General features: G+C 42.5%; 1 protein-coding gene across 1 annotated transcript in view; it reads left to right on the top strand.

The window, feature by feature from the left end:
• The window catches only part of Svep1 (sushi, von Willebrand factor type A, EGF and pentraxin domain containing 1), a 167,986-nt gene that overhangs the window by 116,204 nt on the left and 32,569 nt on the right, over window positions 1–19,213 (top strand). Inside the window, exons 28-36 of the mRNA XM_028779896.1 lie at window positions 594–718; window positions 1,812–1,935; window positions 3,026–3,196; window positions 4,139–4,312; window positions 4,738–4,857; window positions 7,302–7,478; window positions 7,695–7,779; window positions 9,061–9,252; window positions 10,420–10,587. Of these exons, the coding sequence (XP_028635729.1) occupies window positions 594–718; window positions 1,812–1,935; window positions 3,026–3,196; window positions 4,139–4,312; window positions 4,738–4,857; window positions 7,302–7,478; window positions 7,695–7,779; window positions 9,061–9,252; window positions 10,420–10,587 (1,336 nt within the window). The remainder of the gene's footprint in view (window positions 1–593; window positions 719–1,811; window positions 1,936–3,025; window positions 3,197–4,138; window positions 4,313–4,737; window positions 4,858–7,301; window positions 7,479–7,694; window positions 7,780–9,060; window positions 9,253–10,419; window positions 10,588–19,213) is intronic.

Raw genomic sequence — 19,213 nt, 5'->3', positions numbered from 1 at the left:
TCTTAGTTAAGCATGTCTTCATCATCCCTCCATCCATCTCCACTCTCCCACTCCCTCTCTTTCTCCTGTGGATACTCTTCTGCGTACTTCTAGTTTTGTACTTACCATCCTATATAGGAATGTATTTTCTGTGCATTTCTTCTCTTAGAATCACGACCCCACCCTACTCAGAAGAGCTCTCTGCTCTGCTGGAACAGTTCCCACAGTGATAGTGTAGGCAGCACTTCATTAGGAGCTGCGTAAATGCCTGCTGCATTCAGCAAGTCTGCCTTGAAGGCTGCAGCAGAGTTGACTGGTCAAGAGAGAGGAGAAGGGCATCCATGGTGAAAGAAACTCAGAAGCCCAGAGGCAGGGAGCCATGGGGACTTTGCACTGGAGCCTGGTGGGCTCACCCTCCATCTGCCTTTGGCAATCTGAATAAACTTAATTCACTCTGTCCTTGTCGTTAAGCCATGCAATAAAGTTACCTAGTTCAGTTTTCAATGACACTTTCGTATTAGCTGCACTTTTATTAAGCTAGAATTTCAGGGATAAGGAACCTTTGGTGTAGCTTTCCGCTGCTTCATTCTCATCCCCCCTCTCTTTCTCTCTAGGTGGCGGTGCATTAGTGCTTGGGCAAGAGCAAGACAAAAAAGGAGAGGGATTCAACCCGGCTGAGTCTTTTGTGGGCTCCATAAGCCAGCTCAACCTCTGGGACTATGTCCTGTCTCCACAGCAGGTCAATTCCATTTTCAGTGTATGACAGTAATGAGATGCAAAGGTACAAACCCAGTAAAACCGTGAACAGCCTAATGATGACGTGTCTTCTTGTAAACTCGTAGTTAGGATTTATCACCGGTATTGGAAGGTGGTCTGTTAGTCGGGCGTTATCCTCGGAGATTTCCACTGATGACCCCTTTAGTTTCTCAATGATGTCGTGACATAAATGGGAATGAGTATTTTATAAAAATATAATTTCTAAGGTGAAAAGAATCATAGGAGTCAAACTTCAAATTTTCCTGAGTAGACTCAAAATGGGCGTGAGAACATCCACAGACATGAGCAGATAGACTTGTCTTTCGAGCCAGGCTCAAGCCCAACAGACTGAGATCCAACCCCAATTTAACCACAGTCTTCCTGGGATGTTGTTAATCACGTTGCATCATCTCTTTAAACTTCATTTCTCTTAATTATAAAGAAGAGAGGAAGACATCTACACAACAGAGTTCTGGCAGGAGTGACAAAAGGCCACTACACATCTGTAGGATTGTTTGCCCCGTGGTGATGGCTTGATAAATATTCACTCTCAGAATCATACTGATAGACTTGCCTGGAGAGATGGCTCAGTGGTTTAGAACACTTGCTGCTGTTACAAAGGACCCAAGTTCCATTCCTAGAATCCATAATAGGTAGCTCACAACTGCCTGTAACTCCAACTCCAGAGGATATGATGTACTCTTCTGGACACTCGGAACACCTTCATACAGGTAGTGCACACACACACACACACACACACACAGCTTAAGTAATATCTTTTTTGGGGGAAATATACCATAACAAACCTTAACATCTAGACAAGAAACTCTATGCAAAGAATTTCAACATTTCAGGCAACTGTGACTCTTTTAAGTGAGAGAAATATTAGGGAGACTTAATGATGAAGGTTGGAAAAAGGAAGAAATTTCCCTGTTGCCTTTGCGACTAAACCATATAAAAATATGCTTCTCTTCACCTCTGCCACGAAAATCTGTGGCTGACCCAGAAGGCTAAGTGTGATGTGTATACCCCATCTTAGCAGAAGGTTTATCAAAAAGCATGCTTTACACTCGCAGGTGAAGTCGCTGGCCAGCTCCTGCCCAGAGGAACTCAGTCGGGGAAATGTGTTAGCATGGCCTGATTTCCTGTCAGGAATCACGGGGAAGGTGAAGGTTGATTCCAGCAGCATATTTTGTTCTGGTGAGGATTTCTCTCTTACACCTTTGCCATATCTTGATTCTTCTGGAATGTTCTGTCAAAAGTGCACGATTCAGTATTCTCTTGTGGCCCTCACATGGCACATGTCAATCCTCCCCCTTAAACGGGCTTCACAATCACACCTACCTCATGACCATCCAAGGGTGTTTTCAATATTGAAATTCTTTCTGTATAACAGGTACCAAATAGTTGGGTAGGATATTTGGATAAAGATAATTTAAATTAAAAAGATGGGTAGGAGGTTCTGGGTTTGTTCTTTTCTTATTTTTTTCTAGATTTTTAGATTTTATTTTTATATATATGTTTTGCCTGCATGTATGTCTGTGTACCACATCTAAGTACCTGGTGCCCATGAAGGGCAGATCATAAGGAACTGGAGTTAAGGGTCGTTGTGATCTTCAGTGTGGGTCCTGGGAACTGACCCTAGGTTCTCTTCAAGATAACCACCAGGCCGCCTCTTCAGTCTCTGTTTTTACTCCTTTTTGAAATGAAGTTAATTTTGTGGAACAGATAAAAAACCAATAACTATTCCCATCCACACACTGAACATTCAGTCTGGATAATAGAAAGTACTTCCTAAAGTCAATACATTTAGATGAAATTTTTAAAGTGTTGTGGAATTCATGGTTTTAAATAAGTTACAAGAATGGTACCCTACTACCCCCAACTGCCATTCATTCCTTTAAAATACCCACAGGGTGGTGGTGGTGCACGCCTTTAGTCCTAGCACTTGGGAGGCAGAGGCAGGTTGAGCTCTAAGTTCAAGGCCAGCCTGGTCTGCAGAATGAGTCCAGGACAGTGAGGGCTACTGGAAGAAACCCTGTCTTGAAAAAAAAAAACCCTTTTTAAAATACCAAAGAGACTTCTTTTGAAAACAGAAAAATTGCTTGATGACTCAAATAAGACATTTTCCCCCTTATGATTTTGTTTGTCAATGACTGGGGTATGTGGTAACTTGTTTTAATTCAATAAAGCTGGTTCCCAGCTGGTACAAAAGAGTTCGAGCCCCTTGACTCCAGGGCCCTGCTGCTGTGTGGCTGACCAGTGCTGTGCCTGTGCTCTTGGTCCTCAGATTGCCCGTCTTTAGAGGGATCCGTGCCTCACCTGAGACCTGTATCAGGAGATCGAAAGCCAGGCTCCAAAGTCAGTCTGTTCTGTGATCCGGGCTTCCAGATGGTCGGAAATCCTGTGCAGTATTGTCTGAACCAAGGGCAGTGGACGCAGCCACTCCCTCACTGTGAACGTGAGCATCCTTTGTGCAACCCGCTTGGTGGCTCTGGAAAGCTATGGGAACCATATGAGAACTTGGGGGATGCTAGTCATACACTGCCATAAACACAGCAGACATCCAGTCTGTGCCCGGCACTGAGAGACTGAGCCAGGCACCATTCGGGAGGTGGGTGATGAGGATGCAAAGACTCCTAACACATGCATCTGAGGTGTTGGCAAGGAACTTGATACAAGTGAAATAAGGACCCTGTAGGTGGAGAGCCACCCTGAGGTGCACCATTGCTGGATGAGGAAAGAAGGGCAGGTGTCTTGAACTGGATGTCCCCACTCATTTATTAACTCAACAAGCTTTAGCTGCCCGTTGATTCATGGTCTAAAGATGCTGGCCCTGTTCTCATCTTTACATTCTGAAGGGAGAGACGGGGGAAAGGTGCATCTAATAATACTTATTTATAATGAATAATAATGATGAAGGCCAGAAAACCCCTAAGCAAGCAGCAGGGGCAGGGGCATGAAGTGAGATTTGTAGAGGCAAGACTACTGCCATAAATAGACAATAGCAGCTATCACCTGACCCAGCATCCGTTTATCTTCTTGTCTGTCCACCTCACTGGACAGGAAGCACCACAAAGCAGAAGGCCCATCTAGTCAGTTCACTGCTCTAAGCACCTAGAACAGTGCTCAATGGGTAGTAACAGTCCCATAGATATTTTTGAATGAATGAATGAATGAATGAATGAATGAATGACATACCTACTATGGACCAGACAATGTGCCACATGCTGAGAGCACATGTGTGGCAAGCAGCGTAGAACACTCTGGTTACTAATGTTTGTGTACAGTAGGAAAAGGACAGCTACCTAAGGTATCTACTATGGAACTAGGTCCATGAAAGCAAGACACTTTTTGAGCACTTTGTTCCAACTGCAGTTGTGTCCTTGCTGCCCTGTTCCAGGCATTCGCTGTGGGCTGCCTCCCACCTTGGAGAATGGCTTCTATTCAGCCGAGGACTTCCATGCTGGCAGCACGGTGACCTATCAGTGCACCAATGGCTACTACCTATTGGGTGATTCCAGAATGTTCTGTACAGACAATGGGAGCTGGAACGGCATTTCACCATCCTGTCTTGGTGAGAGAAACGTTGGCAATTGTTGTGTGAAGTCACATTCATGTTCTTTGGGGAACATTTACCACAAATGTTAAGGCTCTCTTGACATCATTTTGCTAAGTCCACCTCTCCTCAGTAAGTGCTGGGCAAGGGGTAATGGTAAAGCAGAAGTCTCTTCCCAGGGGAGTCAAAAATGCTCCTCAATTTTAGTCAAGTTCAATATTAAAATGGTCGCTCCATCTTTGTTTTTCTACCTATCAGTTAAGGCAGTCTTAGATTTTATTGTTCATCTGTAGAGTAATCACCATGGTTGCACTTGAACTTCATAAAATCTACATATAGTTCTATGTGTTAAGTAATATGTAGGGACCTAAAAGCAAAGTAAACATTTGACACCCAAAGAAAAATGAATTAGCTGGACTATGTGTGAGCTGTCTCCGTTTCAGATGTTGATGAGTGTGCAGTCGGCTCAGACTGTAATGAGCACGCCTCCTGCCTGAACACCAACGGATCCTACATATGCTCCTGTAACCCACCATACACGGGAGATGGGAAAAACTGTGCAGGTACTGAAGGTCTTCTCTCAGTTGCTTAATCCAAGCATGTCTTTTAAGGATACATTATTTTAAAAGTAAGATAGGAGTGTGTTGTCCAAAGAGCAAATGGTTAGGTGAGGAAGGTAACATTCTTATGAAGGACACATAGTAACAATTAGAGATATTCTTAATCAGCACTGAATCTCCTCTGGCTTCCCACCCTCCGGAGCACAAAACTGAGCAAACTGTATTGTCAGATGTTTAAGGAAGCTGCAAGAATAACGGTAGATTTAGAAATATCATTTAGCCTCAAGCAGAGCAAAAAAGACGCTTGTCAAGGCTTTCCCACCAATCTCTTTCCTCTGCCTCAGTCACCCACAACTACATCTCTGAAGGAGATTGACATCTTGCCCCATCACATCACCCTGCTCTGTGCTAGCTTTGACATTGCTGGCTGACCTTCAACTCACTAATGTTTCCTAAATCTGTTATGAGTGAAACTGCCAGAACACTGTGAGAAAGAAAGTAAAGAGAATTTTTTTAAAGGGGGGTCAAAACACCAGGCTGTGGAGCCCCCAAAGTAAAGTGATACCATTTGAAACAGACAGGTGATGTGGGGATTCTGTTTTAGGGGTGGGAGGGAGAGAGAAGAAGAGAAACAGTGACAATATCAAGATACAGGAAACAGTAACAGCCAGGACAGCAGAGTGCGGGAAGAGTCACTCAATAGAAACAGAAACTTAAACTAGGTTAGCCATAAAGATCTCCTTGGTTATAGAGAATGCTGGACGTCTCCATCTCTAGCATATTACTCTCCAGCGGAAAAGATGGAAGTGCTATCGCTGTACTGTATGAGGGCCAGATGCAGAAGTGTCCCGGGGCAACATCATATTTAGATGCATTTCCTCTCTTTAAAAAGATGAGTTTTAAATGGATAAAACATAAGAGCATTGTAAAAAATATATAAAAAATTCCCCACTCAAAGAGAGGGAAAATAATTCTGAAAATGTAGACTATGTCCAGAAAGTGAGTTAACACAGGAACAGGAAACAGTTTCAAGAGGTGTCTTATGCCTGATAGGAAACAAAGACTTCATTATTATAGTCTCACATCTCAAAAGAGTCTGAGGATATAACTTTAATTTCTGTTTTATAGTTTACCTCACACATTTACCTTAAGTAACTTTTCCCTGTGTTTAATGTCAGATAATATCTGTTACTGAAAGTAATTGGATAAGCAATTGGATATCATTTTTTCTGCTCACTTATGGCTATTTTTCCAAAATCCAGTCTTATAATTACATTTACTTTTTGTTCCTTTAAAATCCTTGAAGGGCTGAGGATATAGCTAAACATAGAGCAATTGCTGAGCATGCTCTGTGTTGGGTATCTCACAGTATTAGGTAAATAATTAAACAAAATACCGGATACTCATAGCCCAGATGACCTTGAATGAGATTAAATCAACACAGCCTTTTCCCCCTTTCTGTGTTACTTGTTAGAGAGAGGTCAGAGGACAATTTGCAAGAGTCTCTCCTTCTACCATGTGGGTCACAGGAATGGAACTCAGGTCAACAGGCTTGGCAGCAATCAGGATTGTGTAATTGTTACATTAGCTTGAGACCAAGTTGGTTGCTGTGTGTAACTGTGTCTAAGGTTGAGGAGAGGTATGGAAGGGAGGCCTTCTGACACATCTGCTCAGAGCATCTCTACTTCACCATTGGATAACCGTCTTCAGGGCCACATAAAATTTCCATATTTTAGTACTTATTTCGATTTCAAAATATTATTTAGAAGCTAATGAGAATGGTCAGCAGTTAGGTAACAATATGCACTGCTTTATCACAAGACCCACCATGGGCAGCTCACAAATGCCTGTATACCCAGGTCCCTCTTCTAGCTCCCATGGGCACCTGCATACAGGCACAGACAGACAGACAGGCAGGCAGGCAGGCAGACAGACAGACAGACAGACAGACAGGCAGGCACCATGCACGCATGCATGCATGCACATACATACAAACAAACACACATATCTTGGGCTAGATAGATAAATGGCTGAGTTAAGAGCACATACTGGTCTTGCAGAGGACCTGAGTTTGATTCCCAGCAGCCACACTGGGCTGCTCACAACTACCTGTAAATACAACTCCAAGGGGATTGGACACCCCTGGTTTTCATGGTCACCAGCGCTCAGGTGTGCATACCAACATGTGGATGTGTACACATTAAGTTAGAATAATAAAACGATTTGAAAACAATAAAACTAACTCTTTTTAAAGTATTAATGTGTTAGTACCTAATAAATGTATTATCTGGCTAATGTCCAACAAGTCCCTGTCTTTTGTGCCTCTCCCTTCAAAAGCCTTTGTCCCATCTTTAGAGTTGCTTTAACTGCTGTAGACTTCTTTTGCTTTGAGTCTTTGTATGGTTGTATGAGCACCACTTATTATTCCATAAAAACTTTCCTTTAAGAACCTGTAAAATGTAAAGCTCCAGAAAATCCAGAAAATGGCCACTCTTCTGGCGAGATTTACACCGTGGGTGCTGAAGTCACATTTTCCTGTGAAGAAGGGCACCAGCTGGTAGGAGTGAGCAAAATCACATGTTTGGAGACTGGCGAGTGGGATCACCTCAGACCATCCTGTGAAGGTACACTGAGAAAATGGCCATGATCACTGTATTAGGTTGTTCTAGAAAGATAAAATGTTTGGAGTGGTAAGCTCCAGGTCATATCAGTCTTTGTTTTGAAAGCCAGGAATGGAACTCAAGTTTAAACATGACAAGGGGATAAAATCTGGAAGCCATAAGCTTTCAGAGGGTTTTGCACAGTTTCAGAAAACCGCACTTTTTGTTCCCTTTCTCCAGCTGTTTCCTGTGGTGACCCACCTGTTCCTGAAAATGGTGGTGTTGATGGGTCAACATTCACATATGGCAGTAAGGTGGTGTACAGGTGAGTGTCTAACTTTAAAGGTGTAGTGCCATAGTTAATGGCATGTCAGCAGTAGTAGAATACCAAGGAAAAGGGAAACAATCCAAGAGGGTTTTTTTTTATAATTTTTTTTAATGTATGTGTCTGAGTGGGTGAGTGTATGTTCCATGTGTACAGTTGCCCATGGAGGCCAGAAGAGGGCATCAGATCTCCTGAAGCTATAGTTACAGGGGGTTATGGGCTGCTGATACAGATGCTGAGACCCAAACTCTGGTCTTCTATAGGAGCAGTGTGCTCTCTTAACTGCTGAGCTATTTCTTCAGCCTCCCCAGGGGATATCATCATCATCATCATCATCATCGTCGAAATAATTGGGTTCAGCATAGTGTAAAGAAATCAATTCTGATAACCTCTTTGTAGTCATATCCTTAAATCTCATCCTCCTGAGGCATCTGGTGGAAGGCATTCCTAACTAAGGGATAACCTTGGTTATTAACCAGCATTGAGTCCAAGCCTTATAGCCTAGGGATTTAGCCCACATCACTCTCAAACCTGGAATTTTATGCTTTCAGCTATTCATCCATGGCACACATTGGAGACAAGCCAAATTCTCAATCTGACCTTTGCATATTATGCAAGGTTACTGTGGGAAGATGTACAACATTCAACCTTATAGAAAATACAATTTTGAATTGTTATTCCAATGTAAAAAAATTTTTTCCCAAAATATGTAAATTCCTTACTGTTTTTTAAGAGGCTTGGTACACATAATATAATGAAAAATAGGGCTAAGAAGATGGAGGACCTGAGTTTGAATCCCCAGAGCTCAAGTGAGTGTATATTCCATGTGTGCAGTTCCCCATGGAGGCCAGAAGAGGGCATCAGATCTCCTGGAGGTATAGTTACGGGAGATTAAGAACTGCTGATGTAGAAGCTGAGAACCAAGCTCTGGTCCTCAGATTCAGGTGAAGCTGGGTGCAGTGGCATGCATCTCTAATCCTCATGGTCCTACAGGGAGATGGGGGCAGACAGGACAAAGACAGGAGCCTCCCCAGAACTCTCACACCTGCTCACTAAAGACAGCAACAAACAACAAAGAGACACTGCCTCAAACGAGATGGAAGGTCAAGGACCACCACCTGAGGTTATTCTTCAGCCTCTCCATGCATGACATGGCATGTGCATGGCTGCACTCACACATATGCACCAATGCTCATACACACAACATCATACGCTCACACAAATTTAAAGTGTGCACCATAAAGCCATCCATATTCAGTCATTCTCCTCTGTCATTTCCAGGTGTGATAAAGGATACGCTTTGGCTGGGGATGAGGAGTCAGCATGCCTTGCTAGTGGTTCATGGAGTCATTCCTTTCCTGTGTGTGAGCTGGTGACGTGTTCCCAGCCTGAGAACATAAATAACGGGAAATACATCTTAAGTGGGCTCACCTACCTTTCTATTGCATCGTATTCCTGTGAGGACGGATACAGGTAAGGAGGGGGGGTGTCTGTGAGACACCTGCCCTGCTACCTACAGTCTTCCTGCTGTTCCTAAGCTTGAGTGAATGAACTAACTGACTTTCCAAACAAGTCTGTAAAAGTGGGAATATCCTAAAATATGCATGCTTCCTGGAGCCTGGCTTACAGCGAATGCCAGGGAGACTGTCCATCTGTGACTCCGGGAGTTCTCACAGTTCAACCGCTGGAGTGTTCAGACTCTAGAGAGGAAAGCCAAGTTGGTTTGTGGAGCACAGCATCATACCTGAGGAAATGCCTTGCCATGGATATTTTTTGTATACACAGTTTATGAAGATGATATTTATTAGTACATGACATAGTCCAAGAAAGCATGGAAGGGTCTTAATTCTGTAAGAAGTTTACTTGTGTGTGTGTGTTTGCACACACGCACATGCATGTGCATTTGGAAATGCGCGTGTGCATGTGTGTCAGACTGTGCCCAGAAAGGTATTCATCGGGTTCTAAAGTGAAACAGATCAAGTGGATAGGGGTAAAGAATCAAGGGACAGTGGGATGTCTCAGAGGATAAAGGTGCTTGCGTCTAACCCTAATAGGGGGGGAAAGAGCTGACTCCTTCAAGTTGTCCTCTGACCTCCCCACATTACCCGGCAGCAACAACAACAACAACAACAAAGATAATCTTTAAAAAGAACTAATCAAGACTGTCAGAATCATGCTAGAAACATGAATGGGTAAGCTATGCCATGGGTACAGGGTTTGTAAAGTCAAAGGACAACCAGAGGTCAGAGTCATGAGCAACACAACCCAAATCCCAGGTCCTGGAAGGACAATGCCTTTGACCTTGGTGCTTCTTGTCACCTTTCCATTTGTTCCAGTTGGGTAATAATTAAGCTATTAACCCTTCTCATCCTAGTAACTTGCCAGTTAGAAGCTCTGGAGTTCCCCCTTTGCTAGTAAACACATTAGACTTGAATTTTGCACCAAGTGGTTGTTAAATGGTCTGGCCAGTGTAAAATTTCTTTTACATTCATACAGAGCAATACAATGTGAAGAACTTCTATTTTTTGCACTAAAACTCAACATTCAGCCTGTATTTTCTTCCAAATTCTATTTCTCCATGGAGTAAACAGTCACCCAGCAAAAGGAATGAATGACCTGAACCCTCTCTCATATCTGCAGCTTACAGGGCCCATCCCTCCTTGAATGCACTTCTTCCGGCAGCTGGGACAGAGCGCCACCTAGCTGTCAACTTGTCTCCTGCGGAGAGCCTCCAGTCGTCAAAGATGCTGTCATCACTGGGAGCAACTTCACTTTTGGGAACACAGTCACTTACACATGCAAAGAGGGGTAAGTAAAGTCTGTAAGGAGGGGAGCATGGAGCATCAAGGACAGAAAATGAAACTCCCTGACAGCCAAGCTAGAGAGCTTCCTGCTCTTATTTTCTGAGAGCAGAGAGGAGGCACACTTCCCACTGGAAACAGTATCTCCCTGGAATGTACTAATTATTAAGTTTAAGATTCAAATAGTAGACAAAGAGCAATGCAATACAAAGTATCTTTATACTTTAACCAGGTATGCATCTGTCTATCACCCACAAAAGTCACAGTATAAGGATGGTAAGTCAGCAGGGGAATAAAAAAAATGGGGCTTGGGTTTCTTATTTTTATAATCTTACTTTGAAAGTTGATATTTGGCAAAGCAGGAAATGCATTGCAAAGGGCTTTAACTTGCGGCCCCTTCTGATGGTCAGGAGAGCACTGTGAGACAAAGGGAAGGGAGGAATACATACCTGTGATGGCGTGTTTAAGATCTCAGGCCGCCAAGGTATTGAGTGTGGACACTGTCTTTCTTCTCTGTCTACACTTTCTTGTTAATATTTTCATCATCTCTGGCACTTGCACACTCGAGAGCTCCCTGCATTTCTGCCTCAGCTGTGTGCCCCCAGAGAAGCAGCATCCTCTCTGTATCTCAGATGTCCTCCTGTGGTAGTGGTTCTCAACTATCTTAATGCTGTGACCCTTTAATACAGTTCCTGAGATTATGGTGACCTCCCCAACCAAAAAAACTATTTCTATTGCTACTTCATAACTATAATTTTGCTACTGTTATGAATCATAATGTAAATATCTGTGTTTTCTAGTTGTCTTAGCTGACCCCTGTGAAAGGGTTGTTTGACACTCTCCACCCCCACAGGAGTCGTGACCCACAGGTAGAGAACTACTTTCGTGGTCAAGCTAGTTCACCAGCGGCTGGTATTTGTGAGAGAACAGAGACTATAATGAACGGCTTAGTTAAGGGGAGGGGCATCAATAAAGCCGACAGTGAAGACTTTAGCTGGTGCTGGAGTGAGGGCTTGTAGGAGCCGAGCTGTCAGAGAGGACGTGTTTCATGTCGCCAGTCCAGGCTCTGTCACCAGCACATGGTGACATGTTCCTGAGGAGACCTTGAGCCTCAAACACTGACATAAGAACTTTCTGAAATCCTCAGTTAAAACAACAGCAGCAATAACTTTAGCATTGTAATATGATTATCATCTGGAGTGATGGCCCCTGCTGACTGCCCACAGTACAGCAGGGAATTGTCTGTGACGGTTGAACAAATGAGTGTCTTTTCACCCACAAATCACAAATCACTACCCATTTGTAATTTTTTATGAGAGACAAAAATCAACTATTAAAAGATAGTTTTCATTTTCTGGAGTCAAACTCTTGATGATAGAACAGTAAGCCCTGTGAGGAAACCATCCTCTCCTCTGGGGGCTGTGGGAGCAGCCTCACTGGAAAGAGTTTCTGTCCTGTTCCCTAGCCTTCTGGTCACGTTTTTAACAGAGCCTTTGAACTATACAGAAGTAAAAATAACACAATGCTCTGTTTAAGATCAACTGTGTTTCCATTATGGAGATAGAAGTACATGTTAAGTCTTTGCTATGATTAAGCAGTTTTATGAAAGAAATATGATATGACAGATTCTCCTGGAAGCCAGCCTCAATGCCTGTTTACCCTCCTTGTGTTAACAAATGCTTATTTTGTCATTATTACATACACATTTTCATAGGCAAATATACTTTTAATTTCCATGTTAATGTATATTTGTACATATTGACTCATTTAAGAAGAATCATTTAAATCACTTCTCTCTTTTTAAATATTTATTTTATTTTTAATTATGTGTATGTATATGTGTGAGGAATCTCTCAGATGCATGCTAGTCAGCTGAACTACTTTTTCACTGTTGTAAAATATGTCTGCATAAGGACAAGTCATCTCTGGGCTGGGGAGATGACTCTGCAAGTAAGGTTCCCCATGAGAACTAAGGTCATATCTCCAGCACCTGGGTAAAAAGCCCAGCAGTGTGGCACTTATCTTAACCCCAGCACCAGTGAAGGCAGAGACAGGCAGTTGCTACTGTCTCCCTTGGCAGCCAGTCTAACCAAAAGAGCAAGTTCCAGGTTTAGTAGAGAACTTGTCTCAAAAAACAAACTGCAAAGCAATAGAGAAAGATGCCTGATGTCGACCTCTGCCCTACACACACACACATACACACACACACACACATACACACACACACACACACATACACACACACACACATACACACACACACACACACACATACACACACACATACACACACACACACACACATACACACACACACATACACACACACAGGCGCCACAGAGGTGGTGACATGTTCTTAAGGAGACCAGCAGCCTCAAACACTGACATAAGAACTTTCTGAAATCATAAACAACAGCAATAACTTTTATCATTGTAATATGATTATCATATGAAGTGATGGCCCCTGCTGGTCACTTATAGAAGGGATTGTCTACCGTGGTTGAACAACGGAATAGTCATTTCACCACAAATCACAAATCTCTAATTACTCATTTCTTTACAGTAGTAGACTAATATGTTTCCATTTTATTTGCTTATAAAATCAGAGCTACACCGAGTACTCCTGCATTTTCCTGGGATATATATAAAATGGGATATCGCCGGTCTAGACATTGCAAGCTGTAGCTTGTGTCATGGAATATTCATACTTTTAGCTTTGCAAGATAGTAATAAGTTACCAAAATTAAAAGTGACCTTGCAGCCAGGTGGTAGTGGTGCACGCCTTTAATCCCAGCACTTGGGAGGCAGAGGCAGGCGGATTTCTGAGTTCGAGAGTTTGAGGCTAGCCTGGTCTACAGAGTTCCAGGACAGCCAGGGCTACACAGAGAAACCCTGTCTTGAAAAACCAAAAAAAAAAAAAAGTGACCTTGCCTGCCCTGTTAAGGTGTAACTTACATGTTACTGCCAGCAGGTGGCGACAACACCTTCAGTCAAGAAGACCTTGAGCGTCCAATCATAAACAGCTGTCTGGAATTCCAAATCTATTTGTTTAAAACACACAAATGAAGAGAGGGTGGGAAGACTGTAAGAGACAACAGACTAGGAAGCTGGCCATGATAGTGAGTCTCCTAGAGATGACAGGAAGCTGCACCCATAATACCTCAACAATGTGGTTGCCAGAACAAAAACAATACCATCACTCATGTTAAAGCAGAAGCGGAAATTCTCACAGGACCCACTCTCAGAAAAAGAACTACGGGCAATTAAGGAATTCTGAATGAGGGAGAATTAGTCCTACCAAGGGATGAGCCCCCATCATTGGTTATCCAACACCAAGAGATCCACCCTGAAATCTTACATACAATCAACACTTAATGGTCCCAGCAGATTGTATATATATATATATATATAGTAGACTAATATGTTTTCACTTGATTTGCTTATAAAATCAGAGTTACACTGCGTACTCCTGCATGTTTCCTGTCGTGTGTGTGTGTGTGTGTGTGTGTGTGTGTGTGTGTGTATGTTACAGGAGGCCTCCAATCTGAGAGGAAACAAGATAGAGAGACATGGGAAAGACCAGAAGGAGGAAAGAGAAGGGAGTAAATGATGTAACTGTATTTTAATTTTTAAAATGATACTTTAAAAGTTGGCACATGAAAGTCTAAAATTATGTTCATTAATGGGGTATCACCTAATATGTTCGTACATGTGTACACAGTGCCATTCTTCCACCAGGTTAAATGTACCTACCTACTCAGATATTTGTCATTTCTTCCAAAATTATTTCTTATAGCTTATTGAAATGTTCACAACTGTTACCTGCAGCCTCAACTTGTACTCCTGTGTACCTTTAACCTAGTGCCTTCCCCTTAACCTTCACTAACCCTCTGCCCTTTCTGGTTTCTGATCCCTAGCATTCCACTCCAAGCTTCAACAATAGCTGCTTGTTAAAACCAGTATGCTAACAGTTTTCTTCTAGTATCTCATTTATCAGACCTCTACTCTTGCAGCGCCTTGTATGTGCTGAGCCTTTTATGATGGGAAACGTGCCTGCTGTCCTGGCTAGTTTTATATCAATTTGACATAAGTTAAGAGTCAGCAGAGAGGAGGGAGCCTCAACTGAGAAAATGGCTCCACAAGATCAGGCTATGGGCAAGCCTGTACAGTGTTTTCTTAATTAGTGACTAATGGGGGAGGGCCCAGCTCAATGTGGGTGGTGCCACCCCTGGGCTGGTGGTCCTGGGTTCTATAGGAAAGCAGACTGAACAAGCCCTGAGGGGCAAGCCAGTGAGCAGCACTCCTCCATAACCTCTGCATCAGCTCCTGTCTGCAGGTCCCTGCCCTGCTGAGTTCCTTTCCTGACTTTCTTTGGATGATAAAACAGTGATGTGGAAGTGCAAGCCCAATAAACCCTTTCCTCCACAACTAGCTTTTGGTCATGGTGTTTCATCATAGTGATAGTAACCCAAAGACACCTGTGTATGTCTTTCCATTTCAGAGTCTCTGCTTACAGAGAAAAAAGGCTTACTGTGTCCACAACAACCCCCCCTCATAATCTGGCTCCCTGGACTGTTTTTCTACCAGCTACCCCAGGGCCCTCAGCTTTGCATTAATTTATCAGTTTGAAAGGTTTCGCATACAAAGTGAGTAGTATGGATTCTAACATTGAAATTGTATCTGTAGTTAGCAAGTGCCTCATTTTGCTACCCAGCAAAACACAGAGATGGACCAAATTTTGCAAGCATACCATGTTAACAAACCTCCTTCCAGGATGTGGATTCCTGCCAGACACCCCGTTACTAATTCAGTCTGAAGCTGTGTTTCTTTTCCTCTCTGGTTCCTTTCTTTGTCTAATCCAAAGGCAACCACAGCATTCACTGGCAAGCTTGTTTTGCTGGTTTCAGTTTCTGCCTCATGTTGAAAACATGGACATTTCCTTTCTGGTTGGCCCAGCTATGCACTTAAATTCATTTCTGTTATATCTTATCAAGTATTATAGAGGGGATTTGCAGATTATGTGATAGCCAGAACCAGGAATCTATTCTTATCCTCTTTCTGTCTTTTCCATTTGTATTTTCCTCCTGGAGGCTTGTGTAGCACAGCCCTGGCATCTTGTTACATTGTATAATAACATCATCGTATCCAAGCCACGACTTGTAGGTAATGTGCCTTGCTGTCTTCTTCATCCTCAGCTGCTCTTAGACATCTCCTTTCGAGTCTCAAGTCTGCCTCCCCTCTGCTCTCCATATTATAGAAGCCACCCAGACTTCCATACAACTTGAACTTACTGTTGTCTCACTATTGTTATTTTGATATGATATAGTGTAATATTTTATTAGTTCTTTGAGAATTTCACACATGCATGTGATGTAATTTGATCATATTCATTCTTCCCCACAAGTCCTCTAGGATCCTCTAGTCCTACTCCCTAAGCCCTCCTCTCAACTTCATGGCCTCTGCTTTGATTTGATTTTTACCACCCATTGAGTCCAATTTTTGCTGCCCATGCATGCATGAGTATGGAACTGTTCCCTAGAGTGTGGACTACCTACAAGAAAAACTGTCCCTCCTTCACCTAAGACTGTCGACTGTCAATAAGGATGGATGCTGAACGTTGTTGCTAGGTTGCTTGATTGATTTTAACTTTTATACCGCCAGTAAGCTTTGATGGAGTCTCTCCCTGAATCATGGGAGCAAGATACATTCTCAAGTTTACAGGGAGGACTTCAAGAGACCAGAGTGGAATGACCAATGCTAGCATAGGGAAAAAGCAAGCAGCTCCATCCAACTCACCAATTTACCTTCTACCCACACATTTAGCTTTTCTAAATTTTTATCAACACCCCAAATGCCAGAAGCAGGTGCTTCAGGACAAATGGATGGGTGGCCATTTGTTTCTCATTTTTCTTCTCATCCTTAGTTGACATTTGTTGGTATGAAACTCAGAGGTGTGGAAGGGTTAATGACATCATAAAACCTCAGTGAATTCCCCTCTTTTGATTCTTCTCACATAGAAGCTTCTAAAGGGAATTATTGGATCTATTAAGACAAGAGCTTTGATCTTCCTCGTTGTTATGAATTGAAATAAGATTAATCACTGCTTCTTCTTCATGCTTTCTATTATTCCCACTAACCCACAGCTGTTTAATGAGCGGCTTTTGCCTTTTAGAAGGGGACCGGATGCTGCTCTCCAGGAGCTCACTCATAAAGCTCCCAGGGCCCATGCTGGTTAGTAAGCTTCCTCTAGGTGTGGGAATCCAAGTACTGAAAACTCGCATCCGAAAGGATTCTGTCCATTTTCAAAGGATTCTTGTGTGTTGCTGGAGTTCTAAGGCATCCTTGCGATGCTGATGGATTCCTTCCCCAGGGACATAAAGTGTGTGGCTGATTTCTAATAAAAATATAAAAAATTGTCCCCAAGACTCTTGAATGAGAGTACAAAGGTTACTAATATTTGAAGTGAGTAAACCTTCATCTTAGGTCGATACTGAATCCAGGTTTGTCTCACGGCTTAGACTTAGCCCAGGTTCACATCCTCTCGCTTTGGCAGCCAGCAGTTACAGGAATATGCTATCAACTATAAAATGTTTATTCTCTGAATGTTCCCTCAACAAAGTAAGTGAGTAAAAGATGTCCCCTACAATTCCAAATACACTTCTAAACTTCGGATGGAATTAAAAAGTACAAGCAATTTGATGTTTTAGTGATTAAGCAATCGCTTACAGTTAATTCCTCTACATGTCATTTAGAATATATATCCTTTTTAATCATCTTAAAATTCTAACCTTCTAAAAAATATTCATCTTTGTTTATCATCTAACCTGTATTCATTGAGCACATTCTCTGGTGATGCAAAGCCCTGACCTTCTGGCTTTGGGAAATTACAAAGTGTTCAGAAACTCCATGTTAGACACAAGGCAGAGACCAAATATGTATCTTACAGTATCGCACTGTTACACTCTGTCTGCCACATTGTGTCATTGGCCACTGCAAACAAGCACTTCGCTAATACAGCATCAGTGCCCTGAGGAGGGTCATGTATGAAGTGGAAGCGACATCCTGTATGAAGAAATACATAATAACTGAAATGCATAAAGTAAAACAAAATTCTTAATCCAGACTGGGGGATACCAAAGATTCTAAAAATGAATTCTTCACATTCATATCTCTTTAAAGTGTGTATTCAGTGGTCACTGCCCTTTAATTAGAGAGCTAGTTTGCTGTTAGCTTTTCGTCAGGAAAGAGTAGTATCAGAGACCCCAAGTGCTTCCAAATTATATAACATAGTTTTCACGTTCTCAAGATGCTCTGTGGAATAAGGAAGATTCTAGAGACAGATGCTTCTGCCGCTGAGCACCTGGAGCCAAGGAATAAAGGAAAAACTTTATGTGCAATGGATTCCTATAAATCTGGGCTGTCTAGGTCTGTGCATACGAACTTCAGCCAGTGAACAATGCCAGGCACATCAAGGGGTCGGGGACCAGGATGACACATGTTTCAAAGTGTGTGAATGATTCAAGTTGAGCTGTAAAACATCAGGAGGCTCAGTAAGATGTTCTACCAAACCAGTAAGAAGATGTTCTACCCAGGACATGTCTTAAATAGGAGCACTCAAAGCAGCAGGCCCAGCCTGGTGTTTTGTTTTGTTTTTTGTTGTTTTTTTTTTAATAAATTTGTTCTCTAAACATTCTGCTTATGGATCCCTTCCTATAACTGTTAAGAGAGAAGTCGTCTAAACACTCACTAAATCCATATCTAGTTACGAAGACTGAGGTTTTCCCAAACCATGAGCTGAAGAGGCCCTAAGTGGATACCTCACTCAGCAATTGGAAGTATCTAAAAGTATTCATGTAGACACTGCGTCTGTGCATTCATGATACATGGCCATAGGTGGGGTGGATGTACAGTGATCTACTGACACCTGCCATTTTTATTGAATTGTCTATAGTCTCCTGTAGATATTATGGATATGTCTGCTGAGGACGATGGAATCCCAATTTTTCTCTAATGGATTATTTCTTTTAGACCTAAAAGGGCCCTCAGTAAAAATTTTGGTTGCCAATGCCTTAAGAATCTTTGCTGAAAGGTGGGTTTGTACTATGACACCTTCATGTAGTTCCCACAGCATCCCCACAAACAATAGTCTTATCTAACCTGTCTGTAAAGGAGAGGGCTGGTGCACTGTGGGAAAGATGTAAGTGTTGGAATCTAGTAACTAACTTTGGCTCTCACTTCTTCTGCTAACAGCTGAGTGATATCGTGATGTGTGGCAAGTGACTCGTGTCTAACAAGGATCAACCAGGAACAAACCACACAGTTTGTTCTGCTCTATTGAGACAGCCCTGGGGGTCATATTAATAATCTCTCATCAGATAGAGGCAAAGAAAGCTGAGAGCTATTGAGCAAAATGTATCCATACACTCATTGCATGGCAGAGCCATATGCAGAGCAAAGATTTTTAACTCTTTTCTTGTTTGTTTGTTTTTTGTTTTTGTTTTTTGTTTTTTCGAGACAGGGTCTCTCTGTGTACCCCTGGCTGTCCTGGAACTCACTCTGTAGACCAGGCTGGCCTCGAACTCAGAAATCCACTTGCCTCTGCCTCCCAAGTGCTGGGATCAAAGGCGTGTGCC

Source organism: Grammomys surdaster, unplaced genomic scaffold, assembly GCF_004785775.1.
Source record: "Grammomys surdaster isolate TR1022 unplaced genomic scaffold, NIH_TR_1.0 363, whole genome shotgun sequence".
Classification (NCBI taxonomy): Eukaryota; Metazoa; Chordata; class Mammalia; order Rodentia; family Muridae; genus Grammomys; species Grammomys surdaster.
This window is presented reverse-complemented; position numbering and strand designations above follow the sequence as displayed.